General features: G+C 44.1%; 1 gene segment (V, D, J or C); it reads right to left on the reverse strand.

Moving 5' to 3' along the window:
* The window catches only part of LOC134352496 (Ig heavy chain C region-like), a gene marked incomplete at its 5' end in the record, with an annotated part of 30,561 nt that extends 22,979 nt beyond the window's left edge, over nt 1-7,582 (reverse strand). The window contains 4 exon segments of the C gene segment in view: nt 68-385; nt 2,065-2,367; nt 3,404-3,724; nt 7,558-7,582. Of these exon segments, the coding sequence occupies nt 68-385; nt 2,065-2,367; nt 3,404-3,724; nt 7,558-7,582 (967 nt within the window).
* Between the last annotated feature and the right edge of the window lie 8,479 nt (nt 7,583-16,061).

A 16,061-nucleotide genomic window follows, 5' to 3' on the forward strand; every position in this document is an offset into this window, starting at 1 on the left:
ATTTTTATCTCTTGACTAGGATGTAAAACACGGAATGGATGTGAGCCTTTTGGCAAATTGTGGTTACTTTTCCGGGTGCTGAAGTTTGCTTTCACAGTAGATTGTGAAGGTGGGTGCGTGACGACACAGGAGTATGTTGCGTCCTTCTTCCAATCGGCCAAAGTCAAGTAAAGGAGGCTTCTGGTGTTGAAGGTCATGTCCTGTTGAAGTGCAGTGGGGAAGCTGGTAGCTTTCGAGTAGAATGCGGCTCCGTCCTTCTGCCACAAAACGGTTATGTCATCGGGGTAGAATCCCGTTATCATACATGTGAGCGTAACGATACCCGCAGTTTGAATCTCCTCTGCAGAGGGGGGAAAGAGACGTACCCTTGGTTCCAGTGCTTTGGCTGCAAGAGAAGGTCAACCCGTGTTAATCTCCAAAAACTGTCTTTCCGAAATGTGGTTGAAACGAAACGGTGCAAATACACAGCAAGATTTGTAGTGTCTGCGATGAAGGAAACAGTGCCCCTTTTTGCATTTGACAAGTTACCTCACTATGCGCTGGTCAAGTTGTTTAAGAATCCGTGGTGAGCGGTCTTATTGTTAGTGAGCCGCTAAGGGTAATGGTGATGATAACTTTCTGTTTCGAAGCGTATCACGAGGGGAGTACCACGGTCCTAACAGCTTTCTTGTTTGTGATATAACGTTTTGTATGTGCATATAGAAAATATCATCTCTGAGTAATGCATAAGACTAAACTTGGTGGTGTTTTGAATCGCGATGATGGGCGTCAAAAGCTGCGGCAATACTGATCATATACAATGTTAGATTTTGCGGCAGCAGATGGGCAAATGTGTGTCGATGCAGTTTGGGAACTGAAGATGGGGTATGCCATGAATAGAAAATAGCTCATTATTAAGGAACATTTATGAACAGAGAGATAGTTCCCCGAAAGTGGCAGAGCCGGTAGTTGGTGTGTTGACAAAGGAACACGGCATACTTGCTTTCACAGGTCAGGATTAGCAGATGAAATTTAGGACGCTCTGTTTCAACTTTATTAAACACTAATGCACTCGATTTTGCACTCTAGTCGCCTCGTTGTAAGGTGAATGGCATTGTGCTGGAACGAGTGCATAAGAGATTCAACAGTGTGTTAGCTGGATTGGAGAACGTCAGTTATGGGGAGCTTGTTTTTTTTCTGAAGTGAAAGAAACTGAGTCGTGACCGGATAACACCACGCAGAATTATCAGTGACACTGGTAGGCTAAGTAGACAAAAACATTCGTATGTGTAGACTATGAAATCCAAAAGTACGTATTTAAGTTCAGTGGAAGGAGCTTTAGAGAGTACCTTAAGTCACTGCATTTGGCAAACATTTAGTCGATCACTGAAGTAGGAAAGACATTGAACGTTTTTTTTTCTGTTGCTGAAAATTGGATTGAGGTAGATGTGAAACATTTTTGAACACTGGGGTCAGAGAGCCAAATGTATTTCTGTGCAGTATTTTATGACTACAACATTTTAGAGGGGTAGTACAAGGATACAACTATTAGAATGCCTGCTGCAAGTCTCCAGAAACCTGGTTTAGGTCTTGACCTGCTCTACTGGAGTTTATACGGTTGTCGTGTGGCTGCACGCGTTCTGTTTTAGGTTCTCCAATTTCCATATCGAACAACATGCCAGTGCTAGCCACATCGACTACCATAACTTACTCTTAACGTAGAGTAGAATCTTCGAAGAGTTGTTGAAGCTACGAAACAATAAACTAGATCAAAGTGGAATTCGCTGAATGAGTGCTGAAGCGGGCTTGGTTTCTGTCGACCGAAGGGTCTGTTCCAATACTGTCGGGTCCTATGACTTCAACATTTCATTCGATGAAATCTTGGGTGGAACGCTATCGATGCACCACTTGTCAGGAAACCTGTCTTCCCTTGAATAAGATAATGCATTATGACTCTAGCAGAGGGCAACCCGTTCACCATCATGCCTGTTTTCCTCTGAATACTGCTGCCTGGCATCCAGCAGTTTCTGTTCCTCTTTCTGAATCTACACTGCTTTGCATTTCAATTGTTGTTATTGCACCCACCTTTTGCGTTTCGTGCCCTTTTTGATAGGGGAGCAGCTGATTGATTGTCCTGCACCGAGCAGGAGTATTCTACCCCGCTGTCCCACTCGGCCACGCTGCTGGTCAAACGGCCGACTGTCAAGTACTGACTCCCGATCTTTGCTGCTTGTTCTGTTTGAACGTCAACAGCCCTTTCCTTCCCAACCGCTGTCCAAGAGATGGAAACCTCAGCTGGAGTTGTAGCGATCACTTCACACACCAGTGTGGCAGTTTTGTTTATCCACATTTCTTCAACGGTGGGATCACCGAGAAACAATGCGAATTCTAGAAGACGTACAGTCATTGAAAGGACTTATGACGAATCTGAAGTTTAGCAGGGATTTCAATTTAGTAATAACCTGCTACACGTTAAAACCCTAAGGTGGAAATTGTTCATTTTAAATCATGCTTAAGTCGTCTTTTCGTGAACCGTTAAGTTAGATTATAGCCACACGCTACTCTTCTATACTGAAAAGAAAGGAAAATGGTTGAAAATGAGTAATATATCGTCATTCATAGACAAGTGTGGCGAAGGATAGAGGGAGAGATACAGCCGGACATCCCCAGAAAGTACGACAGTGATAAAACACTGGCGTGGGGAAGGGGCAGTGGCTTGTGGCAAAACAGTGAATGGGATGCAGCGAGACAGAGAAATTGGCTGAGAGAGGACAGAACACAGGAAGCTAGAAGATGGAAGTGAATGTTAGATGGAAAGAAGTGCTAAATAAATATGCAGTGTTCGATCTATTTATGCAAGAATGAAGGACCAGTTTACCACAAGGTTTAACTGTCTGATAAGTCGAGTGGTTGCCTCGACTACTTTCTTCTTTTCATTTATTTATTTTCCAAAACTTTCATTATTGCATGCTGATACCAGCTACAGATATAACACACCAGTAAAAATTAATGAGCTGTTAAATTTGAAAGTTAAAGATGATCACGGAAGATTTTTTTTTACCGCTGCTTTCCTGTGCTTATCTTTTAAGATGTCCGGATTCCTTAGAATCATTTCAGATATACAAATTCTATTCTGTGCATCAACATGATCAGAAATCAATATTCACTAATGCACCATGACGTCTTCTGACTACACTTCGCAATATTCCTTGTAATTCTTACCTCTGATATTTAATGTTTGCTGCCTAAACATTCCGAATCACACTCCTATCTGTCCCTTACCCGAACTTGATACTGGCACGCATCTTAATCTTCAGCAGTCTGGTTATTTTAAAATCTTGTCCGTAGATGATTACAGCCCACCAAATGAAATAGAGGACGAAAGTGGAAATACTGCACCTATGGACTGGGAACTGCTTCTTACCTGACTCAGCTCGTATTTCTTTGTGGATGTTGCTGCTGGTTGCAGAGTGGGATACTTGGCACGAGTACACAGCACCACTGGCCCATTCGTTCACAGGCACTTTGAGCACACTTGCTGAGGTAAACGTTTCGCTTGAACTTTCAGTGGAAGAAGTAGTGGTAAAGCCGGACTGTATGGCTTGTCCGTTTTTCTGCCAGGTCACTGCGATGTTTTCAGGTAGGTATTCGCTCATGAGACAAATCAATTCCACAAAACCCTGTGCTTTTTGTTCGGCAGTTGCAGAATAGACAAGAGTGATGTTTGGCGGAGTCGGTTGTTTTGCTAAAATTAACAAAAACAAAAGTCTTTGAAATGATTGGATAAATTTTACGTTGTTCTTCTGACAACTTGTAAGGCATAAGACAACTACAATATTCCGTGCATCATAAGAATCTCTACATGTCAAGAGCTACGTTAGCGTTTCTAAGACTTTTCGGCTGAAGGGATGACTGAAGCTGAGATATTTCCTTCAGTATAATGGTATCACAGCTTACAGTGATTTGTTTTTATACCTTGAATGGTACTTTGAAATTTCGATTAATCTTCGTCGTATCAAAGCTGACGTTGGCCGTACGAATTCATTACAGGAGAGAGATTGAAAATCCAACTGTCAGAATAACATCTCTCACTCAATGTCAGCGAGACCAAGGAGTTGATTACTGACTACAGGGGGAGAAAACCGCAGATCCGTCTGCAGGTCCTCATCTAGAGGTCAGAGGTGGAGAGAGTTAGCAACTTCAAATTCCTCTGCGTAATCATTTCAGATGATCTATCCGGAGTCCAGCTGGTAAGTGATATTAGAAAGAAAGCACAGCAGCGCAACAACTCTCTTAAAAGTTTGAAAAGATCCGGCATGTCATCGAAAACTTTGACAAAGTTACGCAGATGTGCGGTGCAGGATTCCCTGAAGGGTAATTTGCAGGTTGAATCTATGGTGAGGAAGGAAATGCGATGTTAGCATCCATTTCAAGATGACTAGCATATAAAAGCAAGAAGGGAATGCTGAAGCTTTGTAAAACACTGGTGAGGCCTCGAATGGAGTATTGTGAGCAATTTTGGGCCCCTTATCTTCGAAAGGAGGCGTTGAAACTGGAGAAGGTTCATAGGAGGTTCACGAAGATGATTCCAGGATTGATTGGCTTGTCATATGAAGAGTGTTTAATGGCTCTGGGCTTGTATTAGCTGGAATTCAGAAGAATGAGGCGTGACCTCATTGAAACTTATCGAATGGTGAACGGCCTTGATAGAGTGGATCTGGGGAGCATGTTTCCTATAGTGGGAGAGTCTAAGACCAGAGGAAACAACCTCAGAACAGACAGGCACCCTTTTTGAACGGATATGAGGAGGAATTTCTTGAGCCAAAGAGTGGTGAATCTGTGGAATTCTTTGCCACATGAAGCTGTGGAGACCAGGTCTTTATGTATATTTACAGCTGAGGTTGATAGATTCTTGATTGTTGAGGACACGTAGAGGTACGGGGAGAAGACATGAGATTGGGTAGGAGAGGAAAATTGGATCAGTCATGATGAAATGGAGTTGCTGACGCGATGGGCCAAATGGACTAATTCTGTTCCTATCTCTTATGGTCTTATGGCCTTATGGAATGAATCTGAAGCAAACTCTTGAAATGAGTAGTTTCTGTCAAATCCATTTCGTCAGGAAGGTGCTGGTCAGCCTGCAATTGTCGCTACGTTTCCGGCGCATGCCCACGTTCACTAAACCATAGCAAACATCTTTGGAATATGGCTGACATTGTAATAGGACAATGCTAACTGCTCACTAGAATCACAGGGATAGGTGTTTGGGTCCCGAATATTTATAATTAGTCTCAAACATATGGACTAAGGCAACATAGATATTTAGAAAGAGTTATGGAGAAGTGCAAGACACACAGAAGCTTAGCCATTAGCGCAACACTATCACAGCTCGAAGTGTCAGTGTACAAAGTTCAGTTCTGACGCCGTCTCTAAGGAACTTGCTTGTTCTCCCCAAGACCGTGTGGGTTTCCCAGGTACTGTCATTTATTTTTATTGTCCAAAGTCAGAACGGTTAGTAAATTGTCCTATGATTAGGCTAGGGTTACATAAGTGAGTTGCAATAATTTTACATTAATCCATTTTCGTTAATTCGCCCCCACAACCACATCAATTCCATCAAGTTATATCATTGTTCTAAGCACTATAGACAATATTGTTTTGTCAGTTAGCTAACGAACCGCACGTCTTTCGGATGTGGGAGGGAAATGGGGCAGAGGTATGGGATTCCCCCTTTAGGATTGAGATTAGGTAAAGATTTCTTTTCTTTCACAGGGTATTGCAAATGTTGAAATTATTCGAATGCAGAATGAGAAAATTGGCATACTTTTTAAAGCAGAGATCGTTGCGGACATACAAAGCAAACGGCGATCGCATATTACAGAAGGAGGGGAGATATAGAGCTTATAATAAGACTGACGACCATGAAGTGAAAGACTAGTCCAATACATTTTATTGGACTGAAGAAGAGGTGCTGGTATCACACAGCTTCCCTTCTATTGCAAGTAGCATAATAAAATAGAAAGGGTGTTGATGGTGTTTCTAAGTATTTAATAAATTCACCCTCTGGTACTCTTCTCAAATGTCGATTCCTTCTCAGTTTCTCAATTAAGTGCATGGAATGGGCTGTGCTTGACGTCTGAGAAATTCCTTTCCCAAAAGGATCAAAATGCAAGGGGAGGTCTACATTAATTTGGGAGAAAATTAGCCGGGCAGGCGGAGTAATACACCACAGTGCTATATACGAACAAAGACGATGTTATTTACTTGCCTATTTAACAAAGACAAACACAAGTGGAATTATACTGGGTTCCCACAAAACTCCATAAACAACGAGATTCAGAGGACTTTTAAACACGACTAAGCTCGGACAAAGGAGCTTGACAGCATTCTTAAAACTAAGAAAGATGAAGCAAACAAATAGCAATAAGGTCAAGTAAACTGGACGAATGATGGATATTTTTGCAAATTGCTTCCCTGACATTTGTGGGTCCCATAATAGTGTCAGAGGTTTGTTTTCATTTGAGTTTGCTTTGGGAAGGAACTACTTGTAGACGCTCTCATTCAATTGACTGATGAAAATTAAAACCCGTTTCGCAGCAATGTTTGCATTGCAACCTATATTTTAGCATACTGCTTCATTGAACACAGTTTTATATTTTGTACCACAAAACAGTCTGATTAACACTGTAAACCTTTATAATCTGCATCTGGAATGTCATTCATTAAGATCTGGAGTGTAACATTTAATTAAGTATAGCGCCGTGGCAATTGACTAAAGCATTTAGCGAGATGGTACAGACTTAATATTATTGTGCCCCGCTTTCAAAGACGATATTGATTATGTTGACATTCATTCAGTATCTTTTCCGGCCTTGCGCACAGAACTTTAGCCTAGCTCTGCCCTCCCTGAACACTCTGACAATTGACACTAAAATATAACCAACGTTATACAAGTCCAACGATTCTGACAACGTAAAATTTGTTTCAACCTGGACTTCCAGGCGCTCACTAAATGTATGGATTTGTTAGAGAATGATATGTGTTTCTAAATAGAAGGCATTTTTTCTTCTATTCCAGCTAAATGACAAGTTGTTTTCGCAATGAGTATATGTTCTAACAGCCCCCTCGAAGTATCAGGTTATTAAGCTATCGATCCCTTCTGAACTGAAACGTATTTCATCTTCAAAGTTCTATACTGCTTGGGTCTGCGACCATAGGAGAGTAAATCCACACTCAAATATGCCAAGATATGAGGACATGGCACTTACATCAATACAGCAGGTAATACTTTAAAGTAACTATCGGACGGGGGTGGGACGTAGCAAGTAATTTGTGCGCTTCAGTTTGTAAAAATACTTAAATTTTCGTTTTTTTTTTAAACGAGCGAAGGTATTATCTTGGGAGGAGAAAGGCGTATACTTTAATTCTTCTGGGTTGTCTCAGTGAAATGCTTATACTCTAAAAATACATTATCATATTGCCCTTTTCGGTTTGCATCATTTAAACGAGAATATAATTATACTTCATCTCGGGGAAAAGTACGTGCTTGCTCAAAATGTAATAAAAGATATCACTTACCAGGTTTCACAGTCAGCTTTGTACCAGTTCCGTTGTGGAGTTTGTAACACAATGATTAACTTCCTATTCAGCACAATTCAAAAAGTAATCATTGAAACTGAATTGTAGATGGAGGCTTTCCACAATAATACAGGAACGAAGGGCTGACCAATGTATTTCATTTCCTTCAGTTTCACCGCCCTTGTATTTATTCAGTGCGCTGTAAGCGCATATGATATTAAAACTGGCATTTCGCTGTTTGAGTACCAGGGACTGTAAGTAGAATTCAACCTAAAGGAGAAGTAAAGTTGTTTGAAAAACTATGTTGAGTAACATCCATGCACGTAACGGCATATTTTGTAGTCCCTTTTACAAATAGATGAACTTAAAAAAGATAAAACTGTCTCGGAGGTTTGTGCTATGGCTTAGACTACTGTGGCACTGTTTTTGCACATCAGTTCATATCAGCACAATATCTTCATTGTTGTAAACAGCGTATAAATCCGTCAGATAATCCCATACGTCCATGATACGGTGGTAGGGGACATGAATTAAATGGTTGTACTGGCTTGTTTAAATCCCGTCGATAATCATTCTCAGCCAGGTAGATGATATCAAGGCTTTGTTATTAACATGATTATCACATATGTACTGCAATTGCACAAACATATAGAGCAAGGTTATGCTTTGTGTACCAGTCTCTGGCAGAGATAAAGAGTCTTTGTCAGAAAGCAGTTTGAGTCCCTACAGGAATATTTTACATTAATTTTGCATTAATAACTGCCGAGGCGATTTGTGCATGAAGGGGGCTGAAGATTCATCACTGTGGGTTGTCACTTGACACAGTGGTTGATTCAATAGCAATAAGGTCTCCATTTACATAACTCTGGGAGAATACTGACGCTGCACCTCCAACTCTGTCCACTTAGATATAAGCGGCATTGTGACTGTCGCCAACTTAGTACTAATGTACGCTCGCTCTACAGCGGAATCAACTGCTGCTCGGTAATTTTCTTTGCCATAAGAACGAAGCAGTCAGAGATTCTCGTGTGAAAGATTTTCAAGCTTTTTGAATTGGCTTGTGCTCAGCTTCGTTACTGTGGTCTTGACCACTGCAAAAATACATGGCCGTATCTTCAACAATTAGGTTGCTGATCTGCAGGGAAGATGACTTGTTTGTGTTGTTGACTGTTTCCGCATATCGTCCTCCAATAGACAGCCTATCCCAACCCGATTGACTCAGTCTTTGGATGAACCATGATGTGCCATTCAGGTTACAGTTAGCATCTTTAAAAACACAGTTGATGGTCAGAGTTTCGCCTGGTTGTTTTATTGCTTCTCTTGGTGTCTGTTCTACCGATACACTGAAGGCATCTGAAGGAAGGAAAACATATTTAATCATCGCATATCTGAAGCAGAACAGGATTTAACATAAAATGAATTTTGTGGAAGCAACGACAATATAGTAACCATTATTCTCTTTAAAACTGAACTGCACTTACTTGGCAACCAGGTTAAAAATATCGAAAGACATAAAATATTCATCGTTCGTTCACGACCTGAAAGCCTGTTAAACAGAGAAGGTTCCAGACATCAGCGCAGGCTGTCTGTGCAACCTTGTGGAGGAGCAAAGACTTTATAGGCCTCGAGAGTCTGGCCTCATTTGCATAATGCAGAATGAAGGCACATTCACTACGATTATAGCTTGGATGATGATATGCATTATATCCCATAATTACATCGGTAAATTATATGACGCATTAACGTGAATGCACGGATAGAGATTTAGAGAAAGATCTTCACTGCTGCCTTCCATCGTACTGAACGTATTTCTCTTTGCTCTGTTATATGGAGAGAGTTTCACAAAAATATGATAAAAGTCTAAAGGTCATTATGACACAGAAAATACTCTTGAAGATCAGAGTGGTCGGCTATGTGCAGAACCAAAGGAAATGGGGGAGATCTTAAATAGGTTTTTTGCGTCTGTATTTACTAAGGAAACTGGAATGAAGTCTATGGAATTGAGGGAATCAAGTAGTGAGATCATGGAAAGTGTACAGATTGAAAAGGAGGAGGTGCTTGCTGTCTTCAGGAAACTTAAAGTGGATAAATCCCCGGGACCTGACAGGGTGTTCCCTCGGACCTTGAAGGAGACTAGTGTTGAAATTGCGGGGGGCCTGGCAGAAATACTTAAAATGTCACTGTCTACGGGTGAGGTGCCGAAGGATTGGAGAGTGGCTCATGTTGTTCCGCTGTTTAAAAAAGGATCGAAAAGTAATCTGGGAAAGTATAGGCCGGTGAATTTAACGTCAGTAGTAGGTAAGTTATTGGAGGGAGTACTAAGAGACAGAATCTACAAGCATTTGGATAGACAGGGACTTATTAGGGAGAGTCAACATGGCTTTGCGCGTGGTAGGTCATGTTTGACCAAACTATTGGAGTTTCTCGAGGAGGTTACCAGGAAAGTGGATGAAGGGAAGGCAGTGGATATTGTCTACATGGATTTCAGTAAGGCTTTTGACAAGGTCCCGCATGGGAGGTTAGTTAGGAAAATTCAGTCGCTAGGTATACATTGGAGAGGTGGTAAATTGGATTAGACATGGCTCAATGGAAGAAGCCAAAGAGTGGTGGTAGAGAATTGCTTCTCTGAGTGGAGGCCTGTGACTAGTGGTGTGCCACAAGGATCAGTGCTGGATCCATTGTTATTTGTCATCTATATCAATGATCTGGATGATAATGTGGTAAATTGGATCAGCAAATTTGCTGATGATACAAAGATTGGAGGTGTAGTAGACAGTGAGGAAGGTTTTTTAGAGCCTGCAGAGGGACTTGGACCAGCTGGAAAAATGGGCTGAAAAATGGCAAATGGAGTTTAATACAGGCAAGTGTGAGGTATTGCACGTTGGAAGGACAAACCAAGGTAGAACATACAGGGTTAATGGTAAGGCACTGAGGAGTGCAGTAGAACAGAGGGATCTGAGGATACAGATACAAAATTCCCTAAAAGTGGCGTCACAAGTAGATAGGGTTGTAAAGAGAGCTTTTGGTACATTGGCCTTTATTAATCAAAGTATTGAGTATAAGAGCTGGAATGTTATGATGCGGTTGTATAAGGCATTGGTGAGGCCGAATCTGGAGTATTGTGTTCAGTTTTGGTCACCAAATTACAGGAAGGATATAAATAAAGTTGAAAGAGTGCAGAGAAGGTTTACATGGATGTTGCCAGGACTTGAGAAACTCAGTTACAGGGAAAGGTTGAATAGGTTAGGACTTTATTCCCTGGAGCGTAGAAGAATGAGGGGTGATTTGACAGAGGTATATAAAATTATGATGGGTATAGATAGAATGAATGCAAGCAGGCTTTTTCCACTGAGGCAAGGGGAGAAAAAAACCAGAGGACATGGGTTAAGGGTGAGGAGGGAAAAGTTTAAAGGGAACATTAGGGGGGGCTTCTTCACACAGAGAGTGGTGGGAGCATGGAACGAGCTGCCAGATGAGGTGGTAAATGCGGGTTCTTTTTTAACATTTAAGAATAAATTGGACAGTTACATGGACGGGAGGCGTATGGAGCGATATGGTCCGTGTGCAGGTCAGTGGGACTAGGCAGAAAATGGTTCGGCACAGCCAAGAAGGGCCAAAGGGCCTGTTTCTGTGCTGTAGTTTCTATGGTAAACCAATTCAGTTCATCACCACGAATAACTAAAGATTATTCCTATTGATGCAGACAAACTGAACACATCCCTGTCTCCCTAGCTTGCTTCCTCTATTCACTATTGATAGTCAACATGAATCTGATCCCAGACGTAGTAACAAAATCTGAGCCGAAGTTTATTTTCAATTGTGGTTTCGAGACTTCGCAGGCAATGTGCGTGGATAGTAACGAAGCAACACACAAGGTACTGGAGGAACTCGACCAGACAGAAAGCATTACAATGAAAAAACTCAGATCTGCCGAAATTAGTGTAGTAATCTGAGTCATTTCTGATCAGAAGACAGAAAGGAAATGGACTTAGGGACGAAGATCCTGTCAGATTGTTCATTGTGAAGGGTTTTGTCGAATTCGAACAACATGGCAAACTGCGAACCATATTCCGTAATGATGTCAAAGGGAGAAGAAGATGGGGAATGAATATGATAAATGATCAACTTCCTAGGGCAGCCGATACGCATAAAATACATAATTTTAATGGAATATATAACTTCTTGGGAAGAGTGGATGGCGGCAGACGTGGCAAATTTAGTCAAGAAGATAAAGAAAGCATGATTAAGGTTTAGGGAGATAAAACCGAACGGTGATACTGAAAAATGTAAATGAGAGAGAAAAGTTTCAATAAGAAAATTAGGAGAGTCAGAGAGAGAGAGAGAGAGAGAGAGAGAGAGAGAGAGAGAGAGAGAGAGAGAGAGAGAGAGAGAGAGAGAGAGAGAGAGAGAGAGAGTGTGTGTGTGAGAGAGAGAGAGAGAGAGAGAGAAACACCATATTTTGGCAAGTCGGATACATACCACAAGAAACAAAGATAACTCGGCAGAGGATAGAACCATTCACGGATAAAGTAGGAAGCATGCTTTTGGAGAGCGATTATGAGCGTTCAGTCCTAAGGTGTACTTTGCATATGTTTTTACCAAGGGGAGAGAATTAGACGGTAGTGAGACCAGAGGGGAGCGTGCTCATTTGTCAGGACATTTCGAGATTAGGAATGTCTTTTTGCAGGGCCTATTGAAGTATTCTAGAGAAAGGCGAGAACGGTGATTGCTGGCGCCATGACCAACATAGTTGTACAAGTTCAATTTGAAATTCGTTTATTGTCATTTGAGTGTACATATAGACAACCAAACGAAACAACGTTCCTCCGGACGAAGGTGCATCCACACAACATATATCACATACGTACAAAACACCAAAGTATACTGTAAATAAGTTAATAAATTATAATTCAAAATGTATGTAGTAATGCGGAGCGCAGATAAATAGTAAACAGTACAGTAAGCAGTCCGCTGTCCTAGAGACGATACATGGGTGTTGGTTGGGTATTCATCATTCTCACACCCTGAGGGAAGAAAGAAGCTGTTGCGCGGGGCGGGGGGGGGGCGGGGGATGTTGCTCCTTTATTCAGGAATGGAAATGGCGTTAATCTGGAAATAATAGATTGGTGGATCTTATTGTCAGTGGTAAGGAAACTGATGTAGAGGATTCTTAGAAATAGAATTTACGAGCATTTGAAAAAGCACAGCTTAATTAGGGATTATCAGTATAGCTTTCTGCGAGGCAGGTCATCTCTTAGTATCAGTATTGAAGGGTTCAAGAAGGTGATGGAGATGATTGATAAAGGTCGAGAGTTAGAATATGTCTACGTGGGCTTTATGGAGATATGCGAGAAGGCCACTCATGGGATACTCGTACAGAAGATTAAGAAGCATGCTATCCATGGTGACTTGGCCGTTTGGATTCATGATAGTGCTGCCTACCGAAGACAGAGTGTAGTAGTTGATTGATGGTTCTGCTTGCAAGTACGTCACTAATGTTGTTCCGTACCAGAACCTCCGACGTTAGTGATGATATACATAGTGGCGAGCATTTGGTCCATGATGACAGACGAAAACAAGCTCGTTAAGCTCGTTTAATTCAGCAGCCGATTTTATTGGGACAAGGACAAAAGCTGATCGGGCGCTATGACCCGGGGAGAAACCCACTCAGTCACATGCAGATGGGGAGGTGATTATTACATACCCTGGTTACAGTCACTGTGACCCACAAACACACATGCAAATAACTGTAGGACCCAAGCCAGTGTCAGCCGGTCCCGGTTCGGCACGACTGGCTTCGGCCACTCAGGCAACCGCACTCGGTATACCACATCGGGGATGCAGTCGAGCAGCTCTCCCGGCGCCTTCTAATGGATTACAAACTTGGGGGATAGTCTCTTCTTCCGGCTGGAGTAGTAAACCATATCGGGGCCTCCACCTGATTCTGCTGCAATGGCGCTCCAGACTGACTCCGGCTCGTTCTGGGATGCCCAAGCATCTTTGTAGTGAACGAACAGCTCCACCTCCTGCCTGTCCACTGGCTAATAGAAGCTTTCGCGCAACTTGCCCAACGTCTTTGCGACCCCGAAACAGCCTGTCGCACCAGCCCGTGCACGGACCGTAACACCGTGGCCACCGCCAGAACAGCAGCCCGTCCCGCTACTCCGGCGTGCCCACTGAGAGAATAGGGCTTTAACCTCTGGATCTAGGGCGGAGACCTCTGCCCATTCCGGCCATCGTTCCCACGCTCAACAATCCCTTAACTCGGACCAGCAGAGGATCGCTCACCAGCTCGCCGTGGAGGGTCGCGGTGAGACCGTGGTGCGTTGTGCTGACCCAGCCGGGTCCGCTTTCTGAAGGTGTCCTGCCGGACGACCACGGCTTCGGCGCCGAAGTAGAGCATTGCCCCCAGTACATCCACGCGCCCCCGCGCCCCCAGCGTGACAGCAGGTCCAGGCCAATGAGGCCGGACTCCCGGATCTCAGCCATACGCACCTCGTATTCTGCTGTGTTTTCCCCACTGCGATGCGCAGCCACCTCTTCCCTCTCAGCGCCGCACAGTTGCCAGTAACCGTAGCCGCTGGACCGGCGTGGTTGTCGACCCAGGCAGGGTGGATGGGCCGTGTTGCGAGGAAAGCCGGATAGGTAATGGTGCGAATTGACACCGTGTCCACCAACGCAAGAGCTCTGATGCCCTCTACCGCGCAGGCCATGCAAAAGCCTTGTTCTTCACCCAAACGTCCCACCCGGAGAGGCGACAACCGCAGATTCTGCTGGAGGTGTGGAGCGGCGCCGGCTGGCTGCGCTGGGCTATGGCGTGGCGCTGCTGCGGAGCAATCTCAGGCCATATGGCTTGCCTCGCCATACCGATAGCAGAGACCACTCCGCGGCACGCCATGGGGCCTGCGCGGTGCTGGTCGGAACTGTGTCACGGGCTCCTCTTCGTCAGTTTCCTACTCCACCTCGGTGACATAAGCCCAACCTCGTGGCGTGCCGGGTGACACTAAAATGCTTTGGGGGAGTGAAGTTGCTTCGCCCTTCTGCCTCTGCCAGCGATGATGGTGATGTCAGGGTGACATGCTACCGAAGACGCTCTGGCTTGAGCGCTTTTTCAAAGGCGTGGAGGGCAAGCTCTTCTTGGACCGCGGAAAGGAACTGGGGTTGGCCATGACGAGCATAGTGGCGGAGATCTGCTGCGAACGCCCTCCAGGCTTTCTCCTACACGGCGCCACCTGCTGCCCAGTTCTTCTCTCATTGCTTCCACCAATGGCCTCTACCTGAAACGCAGCTCCTGCGCCGCTTGGATAGCACTATAGTCATGCTGCTCAGCCGGCGTTAGGTCGAGCAGGACCCCCGGGGCGTCCCCCTCTGGTGCCAGGACAAGGTCCACCGCCGTTCTGGTGGGGCTCCACGTTGTGCCATGCGGCAAGTTTGAAGCATCAGGTATGGCTCCAGGCGGCTGATAGCATTCTATTTGAGGAGCTTTAGGGAGGACCATGCACCGTGAAAACTGAGGCCTGTTGGTCTTCCTCTTCCTCTAGCGATGTCGGTGGTACCTGCCATATCGCCCGACCTCCCATTGCTGCGTTTTCTTCAGCCCCCGGTGCGGTCCAAGAGGTAGGCAGGGGATGTGATCCGCTATGCCCCCGGGTTCGGGAGCCTAGGTACGCTCGCTCCACCGGGTTCCCGGGGAAGGCATAATGCTCAGTTCCTAGGACCTCCGGGTAGGCGTCCCATCTTCGGGAGCCCAGCCCGGAGTAGCGGGGTAGACATTCTGCTCAGTCCCTTGGCTTATTCCCCGGGTTTTAAGGCATTCTATCCGATGTCGTAGTTCTTCAATCTCGCCGTGAATTTCTAATCCCACTCCTGATCCCAATGTGGCGAGCATTCGGTGACAGACGAGAACAGCTCCTTTAACTTGTCTACCGTCTTTACTGCAACAAGCACAAAAACAGACTGGCCTGTATGACCCCAGGAGAGAACCACTCAGTCACATACTGATGGTCGAGGTCATTATTATGTACCCTAGTTACAGTCAATGTGGCCCACAAAAAAACATACGAATAACCGTATAACCCAAGATAAAATGTAACAATAAATGAACTTGAACATCCCACCATAATCCCACGAAACAAGAACAATAAATAGCGCTGGCCACTTGGAATGCTGGGGCGGGTTGTCGACCAGGCCCACTCCGCGCAACCCCCACCCCCTAACTCCCGGAGCCCTACAATAGATATTCATTTTCAAGTACATTTGTTATCAAAGAATGTAGAAATTACACGTCCTTCAGATGTACTTGCTTCCCGGTAGCCACAGATCAAGAAATCTGAAAGAATACAATTTATAGTAAAAAGAATAACAATAAAAAAAAAATAAGAGACCAAGCAACACACACAAAATGTTGGCGAACTCAGCAGGCCAGGTAGCATCAATGGAAAAAAAGTACACAGTCGATGCTTTGGGCCCGGACCCTTCATCAAGACTTTTTTTGTGTGTATTGC

Source organism: Mobula hypostoma, chromosome 10 (genome assembly GCF_963921235.1).
Source record: "Mobula hypostoma chromosome 10, sMobHyp1.1, whole genome shotgun sequence".
Taxonomy (NCBI): Eukaryota; Metazoa; Chordata; class Chondrichthyes; order Myliobatiformes; family Myliobatidae; genus Mobula; species Mobula hypostoma.